Source organism: Buteo buteo, chromosome 12, assembly GCF_964188355.1.
Source record: "Buteo buteo chromosome 12, bButBut1.hap1.1, whole genome shotgun sequence".
NCBI lineage: Eukaryota > Metazoa > Chordata > Aves > Accipitriformes > Accipitridae > Buteo > Buteo buteo.
In genome coordinates this window covers 23439742-23461511 of record NC_134182.1, presented here as the reverse complement: position 1 = coordinate 23461511, position 21770 = coordinate 23439742, and the positions used below count along the sequence as shown (strand labels likewise).

The 21770-nt window shown below is 36.9% G+C and overlaps 1 protein-coding gene across 2 annotated transcripts in view; it reads left to right on the top strand.

Annotated features, from left to right (window-relative positions):
- Nucleotides 1–17243, top strand: part of MEMO1 (mediator of cell motility 1) — a 28190-nt gene extending 10947 nt beyond the window's left edge. Inside the window, exons 1-9 of one of the 2 annotated variants that reach the window (XM_075043053.1) lie at nt 1355–1436; nt 3693–3761; nt 5029–5145; nt 5702–5814; nt 7188–7299; nt 8243–8385; nt 9539–9615; nt 15157–15261; nt 16585–17243. In XM_075043053.1, coding sequence (XP_074899154.1) covers nt 5096–5145; nt 5702–5814; nt 7188–7299; nt 8243–8385; nt 9539–9615; nt 15157–15261; nt 16585–16716 — 732 coding nt within the window. In that variant the 5' untranslated portion in view covers nt 1355–1436; nt 3693–3761; nt 5029–5095 and the 3' untranslated portion in view covers nt 16717–17243. Of the gene's footprint in view, nt 1–1354; nt 1437–3692; nt 3762–5028; nt 5146–5701; nt 5815–7187; nt 7300–8242; nt 8386–9538; nt 9616–15156; nt 15262–16584 lie in introns of those variants that run through there. The other variant, XM_075043052.1, reaches the window with a different exon arrangement.
- The last annotated feature ends 4527 nt before the right edge of the window (nt 17244–21770 follow it).

Below are 21770 nucleotides of genomic sequence, written 5' to 3'. Positions count from 1 at the left end.
GGTGGCTTTGATACCCCACCCCCTCAGGTTTTCTAGAGAAAGCTTTTTGGCTATCACTGGTGAGTGACTGATTGGATTCTGCAAAAGTTGACATCTTTGCTCTGGTTCTCTGTAGTTCTTGTTAGCTTCTTGGAGAGCTGTCAGCTTGAGATTTGGGCTGTTTGAAACATAGCTGTGAAACAGTTTCCGGAATTTAATTTGGTTTTGACTTCTTCTAGCAGTTGGTGGTTTTACACCTGCATGGGGAAGATACAAAAATCTACAACATGCATGGTAGAAGAAAAGTGGCTTACTACACCATACTTTACAGATAAACTCTGCTGACATACAGTTCTGTCAAAAGCATAGTGTCAACTGAAAAAAGTGCATCTATTTTTCTCTTTGTTAATGATATGTTACTTGTAAAAATAGCAGCTGAATGAGTTTTTCTTGAAAGTTTGTGTTCTTTAATATAAAGAAAGTTGCACTGTATTTGCCAGACTTGCTTCTTCAGGAATAGCTTTACATCAAAAAGTTTTCTTTGTGATGGTAGATAACCAAAATGTGTTTTGTTTTTAATGTTGTATTTCTAGAAGGCATTTTTATCATGTCAGCTAATTGAATTAAGAATGTTTGCCACTTGTTGAGGTACAGAATTTAGTTTTTAAAAAAAAAAAGTTAAGTATTAGATGACCAATTATCAAAGTTAATGTTGCCAAGAAGTTGATATACTTGTAAATATTGATTGATCAGAAGTTGTTAAGGCATAAGTATAAGCATGGTGTCTTCTCACTTTTAGCTTTTTCCTGTGTATTTACAGTTTTTCCAGGTTACGGTGTCCTTTGTGTTCTGCTGTTATGCTTGCTTGATAATAATAAAGTAACAAATACCATAGCCATTGGCTATCATGTCAGTCTGTAAGGTCTTTGTATTATATCATCTTTCCATATTGGGCTCTCTTGGTATAGGTCATCTTAATTTTTATTTCTGAATTCTGCAAATACGGTTACCGGAAGAATCAGTCATCTGTTAGCCTCTCTTTTGAGACCAGCAGCCATCCTTTCTAATGATGAAATAGTATGTGCATCAGTCCACAGAGGAAGAAACAATAAGTGCGTGTTTGGATGTGCAATAAATGAACTTCCTGGACTAGGATGTTGCAATTTTCCTACTGTAACCTCCAACATTACCGGCATGTTTGGTTTGGTTTTGGTTGGGTTTTGGTTTTGTTTTGTGTTTTTTTTTTTTGAGATTTAAACATAGGCTTTGATATTTAAGATTATTTTAAATCTGTTGGATTTTTGGACTTTATTTATTAATTCTTTAGGTATTTTAGATTCTTTTATGGCTTCAGTATTTCCTTGTCTCTTCATAGGACCCCAGCTGAATGCACAACTAGAAGGTTGGCTTTCTCAAGTACAGTCCACAAAAAGACCTGCTAGAGCCATTATTGCACCGTAAGTTTGAAATCTGTTTTTAGTACATATAATACTTGATTGGTTAAATGCTTCTTTATTTTGAGTGATTTTTGAAAACTGGTGAAAGCTAGTATTTAGCTGAAAGGAATGTTGTGTGGTTTCTAAAGAAGTATTTTGGATATGGCATAGAATGGAAGAAATGTGCACTTTTTGGTATATGATTTGTTTCCTTTTGCTGATGGACAGCAGACATAATATTCACTTGTGATCCAGTAAGAGAGGTAAGAGGTGTATCAGTGGAGTGGTAGTCTAAGGTGACAGCTCTTTCAGTGCATTTCTAGTATAGAACAGCTACACCTATTTAAAAAAAAAACACAAACACCCCAAAACAACAAAACACACAAACCAAACAAATCTCCAGCATCTCTGCCCCCCCCAATCAAAACTTAGCAAAGCTTAAAATAAAAAGTAATGAAACACTATTCAGCTATCCAAAATGGTTTACTTTTGTTATTTTAGTTTGGTTTTGTTTGGGGCTTTTTGTCCACAGCAGAAATGGGGATCATCTAAACTATTTAGGTAGAATGCAATTTCCTGAAAATAGTTGAGACATATAATAAGAAAAGTATGTTGGTCATTCCAATTTATTATGAGTTGGAAGGAAACACTAGAAAAAGCACCTTAAATACAATGTTTTTCCTGTGCTAACATAGCATTGACATAATGTTTGAAGTATTCCATAATAGTATTATATGTGCAGAAGAAATTGTTCCACATCTGCCTTAGTCTTTCTCGCAAGAATGTCAGGAAAGAGGCCTTTCACCTGCAGAATAGGTAACCTGGGTTCTTTTTCCAGAATTGCTGGAGGTCTTCCTGTGGTCTCACCAAATTGTTTCATTAGCCATGCCTTTGTTTTCCCACCTGTAAAGTGGGATATGGCTCATAATATTTTTGTGAAAGACTGAAGAAGGCTGTAGCAGAGGGAGCATTTCAGAAGGCTTTTCCGACATTGTCAAATGACATACCTTGCTGGTTCACTAGGTCCCAGTCTCCTGTTTATCCCCTTAGTGTGTATGTTAGTACCTTTATGAGCTCTTTAGAATGAGTGAAGCAAGTGACACAGAAGTAAAACCCCAGGGTAATTTTGAGGATAACTTGCTCCAGGTATCACTCTGTGGGTGAATATACATGCATGCGAGCATACATACGTATAAATAAATATAAAATCCTCCAGTCCTGTCAATGGGGAACTTGTATCTTCAAACATCCTGTTTGTCCGAGGACTTGCAGTGCGTTTCATTCTCAGTATCATTGTATAAAAAGACCATCTGGAAAGCTCTAGTTGTGTGTTGCACATACTTACTCAAAATAAACGATAACTATTGAGCTAGGGTCACAGGCGCTCCAGCTGAGCTCCAGAGGTGATACTGCCCAAGCGCTGTGCAGTGTGGGCACGGCCTTCTGCTGTGGCCATGCTGCTGGGTGACTGTCAGCTGTTCTTCGCCGCTTGGCCTGGAACCCTGGGGAATGAACGTTCTCTGGAATTAATGCTTTTAGCAGTGTGAACTGAGTCTTCTCCTGTTTTTAACAGTCTGGAGGGGAATAGGTCTTACGATTTGGATGTGATACTTGAAACAAGTAGTCAGAATAATTATTAATGTTTTTGGAGCACACACAGGAACACAGGTGGAGAAAGGCTCCAGGCCAGAGTGATGGGAAACAATAAAGCATGTATTGCATTCTCTGCAGTAACAGCTACCATGCTGCGTTCTGCTCCTTTCCTTGTGCCCATTCGTTCTAATGCTGAGGTATTCTTCAATGGCAGAGCATTTTTATTCTCTGTTTATCTGCTGTAATGTGTAGTCTCTCTTTGCCAGACCCCTCTACCGTCATTGTATTCAGTTACTGAGTGCAGTTACCAGAGCTTTCTCCAGCAGCTTGCTGTTCCCTTGTCCCCTGTCTGCGCTCTCAGCATTATCATGAGCTTCTGATAATATGCAGTTATGTAGCGTGCCTACTGGTATCTTTTACGAGTAATGAAAGGTGCTTTGACCTGGAGGCTTGCTAACTTTCAAGTAAATGGTCGCAGATAGTTCTTTGACAGATATGTGTCTCGTACGGTCAGTACTGCAACAGTGCTCTCCAGCTCTCTCAGGAGTTGATTTTTGGATCACTGTTTCTAGCTCATTGGGGACAAATAATATTGAAGATGTTACCATCTAATAGCAATATCAACATATTTAAGATGTTAAACAATATTTAATATGTTAACATTTTGTACACCTTGATTTGCAGCCATGCAGGATATACCTATTGTGGATCTTGTGCAGCCCATGCTTACAAACAAGTGGATCCTAATATTACGTAAGTATTAAAGTTTTACTTTACAAAGTGTAAGACAATGCCATTGCAGTTCTCTGAGAAGTTGAATGTTCTCTGTACTTTTTTACATCTTGAAGTACTCAAATTTTAATTCTATACTCTTTTTAGTCTTTTATGTATCCTTTCTGTTTTAACATCACAAATGTTCAAATTGTTTGGATGTTACAAAAGAAAAAACTAATATTGTTGAAACTGAAAATGTAAAGCAGTATTTTCAAAAATTATTGAGGAATTATTGGTAACTAATGTTTTAGAAGGGAGGGGTTAAAAGTGTTCTTTTTGCAGGTAATAATATTTAATTTACTTTATTGTTTGATGTTCCACTGCTTTTACAAAAGCCCAAGCTGGTTTTTTTTTATTTTTACTGGTCGCAGGGTGTCTTTGTTTCTTTTTTTGTTTTGTTTTTGTTGGGAGGTTTTGTTTGGTTGTTAAGTGTATTAAAATATTTGATCATGATTCTGCATTGGTTTTTCAGTGCAGGATTATGAGCTGAATGCTACCAGGATTCTCTTCTGCTGTGGAGAAAGTGACCAGTGTGTGTATATAATATTTGAAGTTAGTGAAAGTTACTTGTTGTAATCATTTTAAATGGACTTGTTTCTAACAGCACAACAGTTTAAAAAAAGAAAAACTAAAAAACTCAGCACACTACTGTAGTCTGTGTCTGCCTCTGAAAATATGAAACCAGTTATTCTAGGTTAAAGGAATATAATTCTTTTGTGTTGTGCTGACCACAACGATTTTTTAAATGACAAAAATGTAAAACATCTCCAGTATTCACTCAAAGTATGTATTTTGCAATGTTAATATAAAAACTGGCTATGTCTATCAGTTGCTAATGAGATAACACGTTGGAATGCTCTCCAAAGACAATAGGTTCCAAACTATTGTGAACAAAGTAAAGATTACTTACGGTGTGACAGATAACTAGTTTCTCTAAAATTTCTAGAACAAGTTGCATTCCCCAGGTTCAGTGGCATGGAGTTGATTGAACTTTTTTGGATCATTTGCTATTTTACCACATGGGATGTTTAGAGTTCATCTTTCAGCCGAAGTATTGCACATTTGGATATTTTGTTTTTATGAGCTTTGTAAAATGTTTTAGTATAGCACTTATGTGTAAGGGGAAAAAAAAATCTTTACGTGTCTCCCACCCCTTTAGTTCAGTGCCAGAAACAAGATGATGTGATCCTGAATTTGAAAAGCTGAATTTCCTATAGGTTGTTTTTTTTTTTTTCTTTTCTTTAAGTCCTGTGGCAGGAGACCCTTAACATCTAATCAACAGCCAGGAACTGAGGACTTGATGAAATAACATCATGATGACATGTGAAAGCTTGCAGTATCAGCTAAAGCTACAAATGTGCAGGTCCAAGTCTCTGTTGTTGATGCAACAGCTGGATAAAAACAGCATTCGAGAATGACTTTAATTTGAATTTGGTGAAATCTGAAGTAAGGGTAATCAAGTAAATAAGTGAAAAGCTCTGAATAGATGTTAAATCCATAATCCTCATTTGAGGGCGGATACGTGTAGTTGTTGAAAGTGGTGTGTAACTGAAGGTTGTGTTGGTCCAAAGAGAGAATCCAAAGATCTGTTCTAAGGTACTATAGCACATCATTCAGCCTCCAAATGAGTCCAGTCAGACAGGTTTCTAGCTGATGATTGTCCTCTGATGTATAACCTGCTTAAGACATTTAAGGCTACGGGAAGCATTATTGAACTGATCTCATGATCATTTCTGAGTTACCAAGCAAGGCTAGGCTATGGATTGATCTGTGATCTTACACACAGCAAAGTAAAACTATTGGTAACCACCAGAACGTATCACTTTGTACATTTTTATTAAACATGTTACTCTAAACCAAGTCTCTGTACTACAAATTGCAGTTGTCTAAATTGTGGGCTTTTGTGTTAATTGTTGTAGCCGAAAAATTTTCATTCTTGGGCCTTCCCATCACGTGCCCCTTTCCCGATGTGCACTTTCCAGTGTGGACATTTATAGAACACCTCTGTATGATCTCCGAATTGACCAAAAGAGTAAGTGCATGATAAAGCTTACATCTTGAAGATTGCTGAGGCTTGAGTATTAACTGTGGTACTGCAGTGCCAAGGACTCTCTTGTTGTTGGGCACTTCATTGCTTTTAAGTGGCATACAAGTATAAATCTGTTTTTACTGCAATGAAAGCTAACTTCTGAAAGAAGGGTAGTTGCAGGCATTGCTATATTATAACCTTATCATTTCTCTTGCCCTTGCAAGTAAAGAATTCTCAATCTTTGCTCATCTTTTCCATTATGAGTGTGTGCCTCTCGACAAGTGATCTTTAAGAGGGATCTCAAAATTAAAGTGTTACATTTGAATAATAGCCCACTACACACATGCTCCATTATTCTGTGAAGTACTCTGTCTGCAAAAAAAATAGTGCTTTAGTTGGTTTGAGTTTATTTCTGATAGACGAATAATAGAGGAACAAAATGCTGCTTTTATTTGGGTGCATTATTGCATGTGACTCTTTTTTCAACTGGCAGAGTGCCTACAGAACTTTAAAACTGTTAATCCATGAAATACCAGTTTTTCAGACTAAACTTAAAGGTGCAATGAAGATAAATTTGATATTTTGACTTTCATGTGTTTCGAGGTAAATAATACAATATCTTTTTCAGTTAGTGCAGATGTATTGCTATTTCATCATAACTGTGATTAAGCAAGCTAGTTCAGGCTTTCCACATAGTGCCTGCAGAAGTTTCCTTCAGTAACAAATGTTTCGGTTTCTGTAGAACTCCTTTATGGAGTAGAGAAGGAGGCACAGCCCTACATCAAATTTTTCATCAAGTGGAGAGTTTTCATAATGAGTCTGCATACCACCAAGCGCATTTGAGAGCAGAAAAGATAACTTACAAATGTGGATTACGTAATCAGTTTTCGCTGTCTCTAGATTTCATGATTCAGTTAATAATAAATTGTATTAAATAGTAACACATCCAGCAATGGCTCAGCTGATCAGCAGGTTTTTTTGTTTGTTTTTTTTGTTTGTTTGTTTTAAACATATGATGGTATAGTTTGTGAAAATAAGAATTCAGTGACTGGGCAAATGCATGCATATTTTCAAATGTGTTTTATTTGTGTTACTTATGTTTTGTATCATAACTGATATTCTTTCTTAATATACTAACAAGGTGTCACTGATTTAACACACTTATTTTGCAAACTGAGTCAATTAATGTTTGTATCTTAATGACTTGAACAAAATCTTAATCCTGAATTTATTTAAAAACAAGTGGTTTATGATGACAGCCCTTGGAGGCAAGTAATTTGGCATAGTGGGGTTGTTCTGCTAAAGATGCACTGTAGCTTGCTTTACAGTGTTTAAAAAAAAAAAGGTAGTAAAAATTAATCTTTAATTCATTTCAGTTTATGGAGAATTGTGGAAGACTGGAATGTTTGAGCGTATGTCCCTACAGACAGATGAAGATGAACACAGTATTGAAATGCATTTGCCTTACACTGCTAAAGCCATGGAAAGGTAATAAGGCTAATTAATTCTTCTACAGGAATTATGAGTATTATGTGCATTAAATATTTGAACGACATGTGAAGTACAGTAGGAAGTAATAATACCCTTTATGGTATATAATACTGTATATGGTGTCTAATACTCACACTTCCCCACCCCCCAATAAAAATTTGAGGGAGGAGACGGTCAGAGACTAGGATTAGTTGCTGGAATAAAACTGTGAGTGGAGCAAACACCTGAATGTTGAAATTGGAACACCCCTTATAAACAAGTTTGTTTATATTGGTTTAATAGAGTTAATATTAGACATGCTTTCATGAATCTTTCTCAATAGCTCTTTGCAAGGCATCTCTGAATGAAGTGCAAATACTAATAGGTGTTTTCTGTGGGATTTAAAGTTTGTTTGGAGCCTTAATACTAATTTTGAAATAGAGGTTCTGTTTACACCTGTTCTTTCAGATGAGTACTTTGAGTACTTTTTCTTTAAAGGTGATAATATTTGTCAATTTGTGGTGGGGTTTGGGGTCCCCCCCCATCTTTTATTTAACTTGTCTTTCATAGTATTTTTAATTTTCCCTGGAATATCAGTGTACATCTGGGTGCTATCTTCAGCATTTTCATGTACGTTGGAAAATTACCCAACATTTGTACAGCATCTCTACAAGGAGAATTTCATTCTTACTTTGGTGCTGGTTTCATTATGTCTTGTCTTTTTGTTCACCTGGTGTTTTCACTTTGCAGCAAAGGTAAATGCTGTTTGGTGGGGGGGATTTGTTTCCTGAAATTGAAGTAGTTTTAGGTTCTAAACCAACTTCATAGTATGAGCTTACCAAATTAACTGTATCTTCAACACTGTAGTGCCCTTTTAAAACATACTGCAATTTCAGTTAACAAGCCCTGAAAAAACTTCAGCTGTTACTTGAATTACAACCTCTTTTCTTTTGCTTATAAGCCATAAGGATGAGTTTACTATTATTCCTGTGTTGGTCGGAGCACTGAGTGAGTCAAAAGAGCAGGAATTTGGAAAACTCTTCAGTAAATACCTAGCTGATCCTAGTAACCTCTTTGTGGTTTCTTCTGACTTTTGCCATTGGGGTAAGTTGCACATCTCTTCATTATAACAGTATGATGAATATTTTGTAGTGATTTTCAAATAAAGTATTTTATTAAACCTTGAACATTTTAACTTCTGGCAAATGTATCTTTCAAACTTAAATGCCTCTGTAAAGCTAAAAAAGGATTTTTCTTTTTTTAATCTGAAACAATAGATGAAAAATATTAATGTGTTTTCAGTGTAGTGGAGGAAATAAATGGTGAAGGCGTATGGGTTCATATGCATCTCTTTACTGTTGCAATGAAATAAGTGTCTGAAGTTTCTTGCTCTTTTTACTCTTCTTTTAAGCACCTCAAAGCAACTTGCAAAACTGATTAGCTAAAAATTCACTGGACATGGCAACATCCCTCTGACGGAATTAAGTTTTGTAGATTTTACTGCTGGGTAAGATAGCAGATGGAGTATTTATGCCAATTCACCAGAGCTATCCCAGTTCATCTTGGTGGCAGAGCTATAAAGACTCCAGAAGCCTTGATTTCTGTCCTGCTTTAACACTTTATTTTTCTTTTAAGTGTGATAATAGCTGGAAAAGGGACTGCTTCAGAAAGATATGTTTTATGTTACACAACAGACCTTCTTCCCATTTTTTTATTGTCATCTTTGGTCAACTTACGTAATTAAGTGCATATTTTACTCGTCTTTGAATTGTGGAATAGGTGGAGGTATATAAGAATCTGTTGTGGCTAATGAATCATCTAGAACTGTTCATTGAATTATCATGAACTTTTTCTTTTAACCGTCATTTACTGTGGGTATTGTTGTGAAAGCAGAAGTAGCTGACTCCAGGGTTGACTTTGTCAAGAGGGATAGCAAAATGAAATGTTGCTTTACTTTTTAATTTATAGATTGGATTCCAAGGCAATGACAGGCAATTAGTAAGTGATACTGCAGTGTCAGTTCTACATAGTAGGTTTTTCTTTAGGAATATAGCTGCCAGTCATGTATTTTTTACTTTGCTTCTGGGCTGCTACTTTCATGATTGCCCTAGAATTTTCTCAGTGGAGCTAAAAAGTATAAAATAACTGAAGATTACTACTTTACAAATACTATAATTTCAATTATTTAGTAAGTATTAGGGAGTGTTTTAGCTACGATTTTTCCCTTTTTTATTTTATACATGATTTTTGTTTCAAGGTCAGAGGTTCCGTTACAGTTACTATGATGAATCCCAAGGAGAAATTTATAGATCCATTGAGCACCTAGATAAAATGGTAAGTTTTCAGATTTGGTGGAAATAACTAACAAATTTCTCCTGTACATTACATTTCTTTGAACACTTTAGAAATTTCTCTAACAAAATATTATAGATTAGCTATTTTATTGAATGTATACTTTTCCTTTGTTTACCACAATAAGAAGTTAGCTGTTGTTTTTAGCTAGTATCCTCCATTTTACTGACTGCACACAATATATTGCGGGTATAATCTAGTAAGCATAATTTATGAGAATAAATGCATGTTCACCTACCTAAAATGCCCTAGTGTAATATAATTCCTGTCCACATACCCTCTCATGTTTTAGAGAAACAGTAAGAGTTATGAATCGAGTATTGTGGTAGTTAGTTCAGGCTTGATAGCTATCATACCTGCATATTGAAACAGCATTATGATTATGCTAATGGTTTCAGCAACATCCATTTTGAGGAGGAGAGACTGTAGGGCCATTTCCTTGGGAGTAGTCTTCCCCTTGCCCCTTATTCTGTAGTAGGTGGTGGGGAAAAGCAGTAGACCATACTTCATTCTGGGTTTGGCAAATGGCTGAAAGGAATGCTAAATACATAAACATCACGATGCCAATTCTGTTGCATTTTCTTTGCAGTCACAGGAGCCAAAGATTTATTTTTAAATGAAAAAATTGTGTTAGCATTCAAGACTATACTTAAGGCACGGAATAGAAGTAATTCTTCTGGAAATACGTAACCTTAAAATCTGTTTTAAAACTATTTGGATCATTTATGTAACTTCTGTAAAATGTGTTAGAAGAGAAAACTGTCATTATTCGGGGCATGTTAATTTTATTCCTTGTCTTAAAGGAATAAATCCTATCTGCTGGAGAGATCTCTGGAGTTTTTTGCTTTGTGTATCCATATTAATCTCTCTGTTTTTCCACTATTCATCACTGGAATGGAAACAGTAAATAATTTGCCTTCATTCTGTTTATCCCATTTTTAATAATTCTTGTTGTCAGTTGAGAAGTTTCTCTATAAAGACAAGTGTTTTTCTAGAGAGTCCCAGAATTTGCAGCTCTGAGTGTTTTTTGCAGGAGAACAGATTAAGGTGCATTAGCAAACATTAGTTTCCCCTTGTTAACTTCTGTGGTGAAAGCTTGTAGAAAGACTGGACTTTGGCATTTAATTACTTCTAGTGAATATGTTGCTGCACCAACTCTTTCTTTTGGTAGTTATTCAGCCAAAATGAGATGACATTTTTTGTAACATTGAAAATGATATCTACTGTTTAATAACTATGAAAATACTTTTTCAGTCGTAAGTTTAACTGGAAAACTAAACATGCTGCGTAGCAGTATACTGTGGTTATTTTTTGCCTGTTTATATAACGCCATGTCTGAACACATGACTCCGTACTCAAACTTTGTACAGAGTAGGTTTTACTTTTGGTGAATTTCAGAAATTTCTTTTTAGCAGTATTGTTGGTACACTTGGGACGCTATCCACAATGCCACAAAGATCTCCCTGTCACATTTCTCCAGCTTTTGGAAGGAGTTTATTCAATTTTGTATGCCCCACTCAGCTACTTCTTGTTTCCTTAGATAAGTATTGAATTTTTTAATGTCATTTGGCATGCTAAAGAAACTCATATTGTTGTAACCACTAGGCCTCTCCACAGAGAAAATAATACTAAGATAGAGACAAAACTGTACTAAAACCGTCAGAGGTTTTAACCTCTACTATTACTGGCCCAATAATTTTATTGGACCTAACTAGGAAAGCAGTTGGGTGAGCGCTTTGTAAGCAGGAAGATATTCTGGGTTAAGGTGAAATTTCTTTTTCCTTAGAAATGCCTTTGTGGGAGGACAATGGTCTCTTTTTTTTTTTATTTAGACTGGACCTTAAGTACAGATGCACGATGATTTTCCTGGCTAGTGCATAAACAACGCTAAACGCTTTGGGCATTGAAGATTTACTAACCTGGTAACTGCTGTGAGAAATCTTATTTGCTGTGATTTTAAGTTAGAGCCCTTAGACTCCAGCATAAAAAAAATACAGAGTAGTAAATATTGCTGGGCAGACATCGGTTTCTCCATGGTAACTGTTAATGTGACCGCTGTTACCCTGGGGGTACCACAGTGTACCTTGTGAATTGATGGTGAAAGGAGTAAACAGCCCCATGGTTAATAGGGATACCTGAGGGAAGAATCCTCAAATGAAGAGTTACATTGAGCAGCTGATGTGCAATAATTTGTTTGTATATCATAACCTGATACCTACCATCTTTTTAAATAAAAGCGGGGAGTATTCTGTAAGATGTTGAAGAGTAATTATTTTTTGATTACAGCTAGCCAGAAAATGCAGACTGCTTGCTTCAGTCTTCATTGCCAGGTTGCTCATTTTATATCTATTTGTGAAACCTTATGCCTCACTTGAGTCAATAGGAGGCTTCTGTTACCCTGAATGCTGAAGGGAGAGGATAATGCAGGTGAGGAGAGCCGTGCAGGAACAGCCAGCGGTTGTGCAGGAGCTGTGCTCAGCACGAGTGGCTTCTCGGGTGACTCTGATGAACTGCTGAATTCTGGTGGCTTCTGCAAGTGCCACTACGGTGTGTCAGAACCTTCCACAGTGCTCCAGCCTGGGAAGGCTTCTTAGCTTGGGCATAATGCAAGACCATGACTCTCTGCCTGGATGGCCAGCACCCTGCTCTCTCTGCTGTGCCCAGCCAGTAATTTTCCTGTTGGTTGTTTACCTTCTAGTCTGAGTGACTCACACATGCAAAGAGAGTTGGAATGGCTAGTGCTAAGACCAAGTTTGTTTCTACTTCCATAAGCGTGCTACCGGTTTATATTTTTTTTAGTCTGAAGAAGCAGCTGAAGTAACTGATTGCAAACTTAAACTTAACTAGCCAAAGCAGTATTGGAGTATAGTATAAAATAAGCCTGTGGGTTGGGGTGGTTTTTTGGTTGTTTTGTTTTTTTCGGTGGGTGTTTTGTCTTGTTTTTGTAAGCTTGTAGATACTTGATCCTATAGGGGATGGTATTTAAGAATGTAACTGCTTTTAATCATATTACGTGCACTGTGCTAGGATATTGTAGATGCCATTTACAGTTGTCTGGTTAACTGAGATATGCAATTTCTATGTGGTGCCATAATAACCATGTGATAAACTGCAGAACCACGTGATGGTTTGCATTTTATCATGTGGGTTTTGTCAGGTATTTTAACTCTGTTTTAAACAGTGCCCAGCTGAGTTATTCTGAATACTGAAAATGATTAGCTTCATACTTCTGCTTTTTAGAAAAATAAAATACAACCTGACAAAAATGTTTCCTTTGTTCCTCAACACCATTTTAGACTGAGGAACAAGCTTGGTCGTCTTTGCTCCTCTGCCACAATGGATTTTAAATCCAAAAGTTTGAAAAGTTCGGTACAGCTGAGTGCTTATAGGATATGTGTTAATAGCCATTTCCTATGGATTTTCTCCAATCTGTGATGTATGGAGCTCTGTTAGCATTTTCTGGGATGAACTGCATAGCTCTAAATGTTTTGCAGTGCTGAACTGTGCATTGAAATAAGCTTACTAGGCATTCTGATAAATCTATGTCCATTCATTTGAGACAAATGCTCAGATGCCTTTGCCCAGTATGTTCCAGTGACTTACAGCTATAAAATGAGTCTCTCAATGGAGCAGCCATTTTCATTTTTTAAAAAGTCATGAAAGGATTTACAAATGGATAAAATATATTCTCTTGAGCTGTTCAGTATCTGAATAATGCGTGTTTAGTTTCACTTGAGTATATAGTTAAGTTTGGTTCTGCTTTCTTTAGCTGTGTATTGACATGTACAATTTACAAGTAAATGAACGGTTCAAAGATATGCTGTTTAAACTTTAGAAATGCAATGGTTATCTATGTAATGACTGCTAGTTAGAGAATAGCTACCTTTATTTTTTTGGCACTCATTTAGGTTCTGTAGATCTGGAGTGAGTAACAGCTGTAATTACCAGCCAGGGGTCCAAACACCCCCTCCATGACCCTGGAAGAACTGAGCTCTTGCCAGCAATTGGTCAGCATAGTTTGGTTTTATTTTTCCATAAAATTTATCTCTTTATGAATTCATTTTATGTCTGTTTTTAATTAAAAGTACATAAAGGTGGTGGTTATGGTTGCTGTTTCCTAATCCTCCCTGACTCTCCTGGGAATCTCAAGCTCCTCCATCCTAAACTGTGATCCAGTCTGAATAATTAAGTGTATCTGCCAGATCAGCCAACGCCCTTGCAGAGTATTCAAGAGGTTTCACTCTTGAGGTGGAGTCTTTAGACAGACTGACTGCTTCCTGCACCGTGGTTTCTCCTTTTATCACCCATACTTTTCCAAAAGCAGGGGAAGGGGCTGGGACAGCTGCAGAAACCTTAGCAGAAATTCTATCCCTTTCTAATATCAATCTCCTGTTGTTCCCATGCAAAGTGTATGGATTTTTTTCAGTCTCTAAGGAAAACTTTCCAGTTTCATCAGCTACATGTAAGAAGCACAGCTATGTCTCTTACTGAATTAGGGAGTGTCTGGAGCTCATTTACCTGGTGAAGGGAATTAATCATTTTCAGAAGAAGGAAAAACACAAGAGAATGGAGTCTGATACAGGCAAAATTGCAAAGCCATGAGAAAACCTGGACAATAATTGATTTAGACTTGCTTTAAACTACTTTCACTGTATTTGATCTACTCTGTGGAATGGGGTAAGAGTAGGCTGTATCTGGAGTTGTAGGATTCTTTTTGCTTTTAAGAATGCAAATGTTTATGTGGAAGGTTTTGTTTTCTACACATGTGCTGGTTTTCATAGTATGACTCCATGGGATCATGGGTCTTACTGTGGATGGAGAAAAGGATGTATATATGTGACCGCCTCTTATAAAGTGGAAGCGTCATCTCCTGGCTTTTATGTTTCTGCTGTGCACCAACTTTCTAGTGCTTTAGAGATGTTCTGGATCTGTTTTTTATGCTCTGAGCAGATGGCCAGCCTGTGCCCAGAACAACTGCCTTGCAAGCTTGATGTGTCTAGGATATATTACACTTGCTACGTGCTTGAATTGCATGTGTGTATATTGATGATTTGTCTAGGGTTTTTGGACATCCAGAAGTCCCAGGCAAGTGCTCAGCCCTGAGCCCTGTTATCAGGTAGAGGAGATGGAGGCAAAACTTCTTCCTGCTTTGCCCTTTTAGTAAATTTATCTCGTTATTGTTGTACAAAATCCTATGGAAGTAGGGCATCCTTGGAGGTGGGGATCAGCTAGTCTGCGGGAGGAGCTTTTTTAATATGAGCTTCACTGGTATCTGCAAAGATAGCTTCACAGATCTGTGGATCATTGACAGCTTTGGAAGAGCTCCTGCACTTTTAGTTTGGCAAGGGATGGCAACAAGATGACTACAAGCTAGAGTTCAAATGCTGAGATTCCCTTGAAACCCTTGATATAAAGTGGAGGTTTTTTCCTCTTGAAGTATTCTGTGTTGTCATAAATAGGTGGTGTATAAACACCTGCTTATGAATGTGTGAAGTAATCATTGCTATCAATTTTTTTTTTCAGGGTATGAGCATTATAGAGCAGCTAGATCCTGTATCTTTTAGCAATTACTTGAAGAAATACCATAATACAATATGCGGAAGACATCCTATTGGCGTATTATTAAACGTAAGTAACTTTTGATTTGTTGAAAAATGTAACTTTGGGCAAAATGCTTACATTTGTTTTAAACACAATATTGCTGGAGTATTCCTTAGTTGTAAAATGACAAGTCTTAATTTATTTTTCCAAGTGTTCTCAATTTGGTCTCCAATTTCCATGTCTTGCATATAGACAAATGTAAGCTCTTACAAGGGCTGAGGGTCTTCAGTTCCCTAAGGGAGATGAGGTACCACGTTCCTTTTGAATTTCAATGAAGTACAATAATTCACTTTCTCTTGGTCCTAAATAAACAAACATATAAATCTATTTCCCTGAAGAAGTACATATTTACTCTTTTGAATCAGTACTTACAAACGTATATATTTTTTCTGTATTGCTATTAGCTAGCTATTGTGAGTGCCTTGTGATGTCTGGCAGCGTTTTTGAGTTTTGCAAATATGATGAGAGATTGCACCTGTAAGTATTAGTGCAGTGCACCATTAACTCATAAATTAATGGCAAGTAGAATTCAGATTAACTGGTACTTTCTAGTTACCGTATTCTGCTTTGGTGATGCAGTGCAGACATAAACTGGTTTAACTTAGTTGTCTAAATTGGGTCACAGCTGCTTTACAGCACTGCTGGAGTGCTGCAGATTTGTCATATTGCTTGAGTGAATCTTACTGTGTTTTTACTGTAATTCAAATCTGAAACAGGAAGCATGTTAACCTTTTTAAAAGGGAAAACCTAATTCCCTGGAAACGTAGTCTATATGGATAACATATAGAGGAACCTTTTAAAGTGGAGTATATAAAAGTTTGTATGAGCAATATCAATATTGGGGATGCAGATATCAAAATTCAGTACTATGACAACTCTGCAAAAATATCCAACTCTTAACCTCAGATGATGATTAGTTTTGCAGTGAATCTGAGCTAAATTCTGTTATTCGCTTTTGCCAATTGTCACACTTTAATAAATCATCTTCATACATTCTTTTTCCTTAATGGCAGAAATGCGATCTAGAAAGTTGGGTTCTGTTCTGTTACATCTGTGTTTCTGTATAAATTCCCTGTAGAACTGAAAGCATTGTTTCTAAAGGATCTATTTTGAAAGTTTGTTTAGTATTGCTTGATAGAACGGCATGGATGTACGTAGTGCAGCAGCGGGAGTGTCAGTAAATGAAATGGCACAGAAATGGGTTAGGTCTACAAATTACTCGGAGGTGCTTATATTACTATGAGAGATGTGCAAGGACCCCTGGAGGGAGGAGAGAGGACTGAGATCTAGAAAATGTCATAATTTCACAGATACTTTTTTTTTTTAAACACCTGTTTTTTCTCTCTTCAGGCTATCAACGAGCTCCAGAAGAATGGAATGAATATGAGCTTTTCATTTTTGAATTATGCTCAGTCAAGCCAGTGTCGAAACTGGCAAGACAGCTCAGTGAGTTATGCAGCTGGAGCACTTATGGTCCACTGAACTGCTGAATGCTCAGGGATGGCACCTGCACACGCTCTGTATACGGGGTCCCAGCCTAGCCCTTACAAAGATACAGTCCCTGGTCTTTGGGTATACTGAAACCTCAAACTAATAGAACTCTCTTCTTTTCTAGTAGGTGTAGTCCTTCCTTAGTTTCAACTCATTTAAAAATGCTTTCTTGTTTAGGACAATGGAAGGAAGGCTGGTATCGAAACATTTTGTGATTTTTTTTTTTTTTTATTTTTTTTTTTTTTTTAAATGATGATGGCTATGAAGGCATGGTGGTAGACAGTCCCTACAAATACAACATGTAAAGCATTTACCATATCCTAAATTTGCACTCTTTGCAGACCTGTGCACATGTACTCAGCTTTCAGAATAGTTTTGCAAGTTGTAAACGGAAAAAGGGGTGGAAGCTTTTTAATAAAAGAAAAAAAAAAAGGAAAACAACGCATTTATAAATGATCCTGTATTAGAATATAATAAAACTCCAGTATAGTCAGTTACTACCCGTGATGTACAACAGATATCTTCTATTTTAGTTGCTAATAAAGGGCTACACAAACCAAAATAGTCTGATTTAAACTTATTGCTTTGTGTTCTGTATGTGGCTGCTTGTCATTAACATCCTTTATCCTCAGTTCTTATGCTTGGTAATTCAGCCATTCTGTAAAATATTTTAGAATGTATTTTATATTCAACATTTGTTATGACTACTTCATTTGCAGATTTTTTAAATCTTAAACCTGCACTATGAGTTCAGCTGTGCAAAAGAATTTTTAAAAAACTTTTATATATTCTAATTCTTTTTGTTTTACAATTAGCTATAAAATAGTATTTTAGTGTGTGATACAAATTTGTATCAGAAATACACTTTTAATGGTTTTTATGCTCAGTTTGATTATTAAAGTGAAATAGATGCAGTATTTTTATTTGAAATGACTTAAAACTGAAAACAAACAGTAGCTTGAAAATTATAATTCTTAGAGTATCTGTCAAGCATTCAGAGGCAGCAGAAGCCATACAGTGCTAAGCTCAAGCAGTTATTCCTCAAAGATTTAATGGGGAGGGGAAAGTAAGGCTTCTCTTATTTTTTATTCTTTGACTGTGGGTAGAATTGTTTCATGTTCTTTAAACATCATCACATCTTAAGAGTTCTTGAACTTTCTTCCAGCCAAAATAATGGTGTAATTATTTGAGTTACCATTCCTGAAGGCTTCCTTTCATTCTAATAAGAAATGCAAAGTAGGATGGCAGTACTGGCTCATTATCTAAATGGAGATTTCATTCCCTGGTATTTCACCTGCTGTCAAGCAACCTCCTGGTACATTCAGCTTTTCTGAGTGGCAGAGGGGAATTTCAGAATTCAATTTAGGTTATCTCTGAAAGTTATGGGAATTGCTGCATGCAAAGTCTTCACCTGAAAGCATACCAGACATCTTGTTTATTCCTATTAAAATACCCTTTTGCAAACAGGCACTGCTTGCACCACTTCTGTTTTCCTTATCACGGTTGGCCACCATTTTAATAATAACAGGTGAATGCTCCATTTACAAAATGAACTACTTTGCAGATGTTCAGAATCCATCCCAAATGCCAAAGTCCTTTGCATGTTTGTTCTTTTAGTTGCCTTACTGCTCTGCCTTGTTCTTGAAAAGTCTCAGCAGCAGACAGGGAAAACAACTTTCAGATTATGTTTGATGGACCAGCAGGAAGGCTGTGCAGGTAAAACTGAATTGGTAGCCAGTCTTTATAAATACTTGTCTGACTGTGCCTTATTAAAAAAAGTAGTTTGATCATGAAGATTTTTTTTTTTTTTAAATCTTTGGTGAATACAGGTTTAATTAGGACTCGGGTTTCTTTCAGTCTTATGCCAAATGCTTAACGTCATTATTGAAACACATAGTTAATTGGAATGGTTAAGTAGATATCTTTTCCCTAAGGTAAACATAGTAATTAGCTTATGAATACAAATGCCTAAGTTGCATCTTAGTTCTGTAAGATAGTTTTAATAAAAACAAAACATAACTGGAAGAGCTTCAAGGAAATTGGTCAGCCATTTTGCTCAGCACAATGTTATGAAATATCTTACAGTGAAAGCACTTCACATGTAAACTGTGTAATGTATTTCAAAATAAAGTTTCTAATTAAAATGGGAATTTCTGTGCCTACTAATAATAACCAGCAATGACAGTTCAGAAGCCCACTCAGAGAAATTTAAAGCTTTGTGAAAGCTGTTCAAACTTAGAAGGATTTGTTGTAAAAACCCTGTTTGTTTGAAAGCAGAAAATAATCTGACTTCAGAGAACTAATTTTTTTTTTTTTCTCTTTTGGTGGGGATGGACGGACTTTACTTCAGTGCTCAGTTTCCTGGTGTGTCAGTTTAAAATGTGTCAGAAAGAAAAGCAAATAATCTCCTGAAAAGATCTTCACTCAAGACTATAGTTTCATTATTTTAGCTTTACCACACATTTTATTCTCACTTAAATATACGTTTGAATATGTCATTTTGGGACAAGGAGTGTCTGGTTTAGACAATATTGAATATTGACAGTCTTGCTCACTTTTGTGGAGGTTTCTCCTACGCGTAGGATGACTGAGCTTTGACCACTCTTCTGGTGCGGTTACTCCAGCCAGGGATGTGATTCTCGTTGTAAAATTTTGGCATTTTAGAGAATGTTCAGCGTGTGGAGATGTTGATTAAAATACTCCTTTGTTCTTCTGTTCTCGCGTTGTTCACAAAAGAACTTCATGGATTTTATTTTTTTTAAATACTGTCTTTAAAAAGTGCTTTTGAAGTACCATCTACTGAATTCTTAATTTTTCAGCTTGATGTTTTTGACACTGAAATGGAGCAGTAGGTCTTCTATTGCTCTGGGTTCAGATCGGCCGAAGCAGGAGAAAGCGCAGGCGTGAGCAGCTCCTGGGCGGTGAATGCCTCTGTGGGCATCAGGAGCCACCTCTTGCCTTTCACCAAGCCTGAGAATGCGTGTGTGGTGCTGGTTAGAGATCGCTACCAGTTCATAACGGCTGTTTGGCTTCATTTATTTATTCTAAAAATCATGACTCGAGTGGGTTTGATCCGATGTTGTTATTTGAACTGAACTCTTACTCCAGTGCAGTCTCTTTCTGGGAGCCTTTGGAAATGACGAGCTCGCCCCATTTCTAGGCCTAGCTCTTGCTCTCGCCGTTTCCCGCTCAGGGGCTCATTGCTGTGTCTCGGGGGTTCTGGGTATTTCTGTAGGCTTTACTTGGGAATTTTGAATTGGCATTTCAAGTGCTGAAATGGGGGCTTTCCACCTGCCGCCTGCAGGCGGAGTCTCCCGGTACTCTGGCATGTCGTTTTGGTGGTTGGTGTAGGGTTTTTCCACTTTGTGTTTGTCCTTTTCCCCTTATTCCCTCAGGAAGAATGCTTTCCTCTGCATCAAAGGAAGCTTTGCTGTCAAATGACATCAGTCACCATGATTTGCGGTTGTTATTTCCTTGGGCTGAGTTCAGTGTGCTAACTAGCGTCTGATCCACTCTCAAAAATTGCCCCAAACTATTACATTCATGGAGAAATGTTAAAAGTCCCTTGTATAGGTGACTGCTTGCCTTCCTACTTTGAGAAACTTTCTGAAATTAACCCTTGAAGCTAGCCTATGAAAAGATCTTCAGTGTGAAGAAAAACAAGTTTCAGGATCCAGTTTGCACCCCAAAGATGTGAGATGGTTCGGGGCCCACAGTGCAGCCAGATGGCCTTTTCAACAGATGGTTGCAAAACATGATTTGGAATTGGTCTGTAGGGATGAACTGACTTTATTCTTTCAGTAATGAAAAATCTATTGCCTCTATTCTAATTGTCTCTAGAGCTTTTATTTCAAATTTTTTTTTCTTATTTGATTTTTGTCTAATTCTGAAAACAATTTGTCGATGCATGCTGCAGACAACATCCAGATGCCTGGTGTCATTTGGGGGTTATCTTATTCCAGCATTAGCTGAAAACTCAGCATTGGCTTCTTCCTGTTTTGTCTGGTACCTCTTTAGTGTGTGAATTCCCTAATGTCAGGGTCAGAGACGCCTCTCCCACTACTTATACCCCAGGAATGAAAATGCCATGGTAGTGATGCCTCTAAATTAAGAAAGAGATTATATCAGTTTGTTTGCTTCTGTTTTTTGGTTTTGGTTGGTTGGGGGGTGGGTTTCATAGAGGCTTGGGTCTTTTTGGAGAGGGCAGAGAAATGAGGAGAATGGGCATAGGTGGGGAATAAAATGGTTGCATTTCCAATTTAATGTCAGCAACTGTTCTGCTATCCTGGTTGGGAGCTGACATGCTGCAAAATATTGCCCAGTGCAGCTGTGGGCTGGATGCAGTGGTGGACAGCCTGTTACTGCTACTTCAAAGAGAAGAAATGTTGGAGGTATTTTGTCAAGTGTAGCTCAATTTGTTGAAACTCAAGGGTGAGAATCCTATGCTGATATCTTTTAAGTTACAGGTAAATAAAGGTGTCTTGGCCTTTACTCAAAGGTGACAGATGGACCCCCACGCCCCCAGGTTTCTAAGGCAATGTGTTTTGTTCTTGGTGGATTTAAGAGAAATAATTATCTCAGCCCTCTGATCCCTATTGACATTAATGTAAATATGTATTCACTGCAAACAGTTCTATATACCTTTTTCAAAGCTTATGAAACCAAAGTTAGTTAATCACTGTTTTCAAACAAAAATATGTCCTAATTCTAGAAATTTAATTTAAATCCCATTAAAGAATTATCCAGGGCCTCAGATCTGCTGTGAGTGAAGCTATTAATGAAACTTTAGACTTCAGTGATACAGTATCTGCTCTATGTATGACAAAGACGTAAATGACAAGAGGAATAAAACATTGTGTTAAGCATTAAACTAGGAACTCTCCAAACCTAAACTTCTCAGATTTTTTTTCTCTAGTGAATTTTAAAACAGTGAGAAATTACTTTCCTGAGCCTGTGACTGCAGCTTCACATGGCTGAAAACAGCAGTGCTCTTGGGTGAAGTCCCTTCTTTGGTAAAAGGTGTTTATTATGTTTTTCTGCTGAAC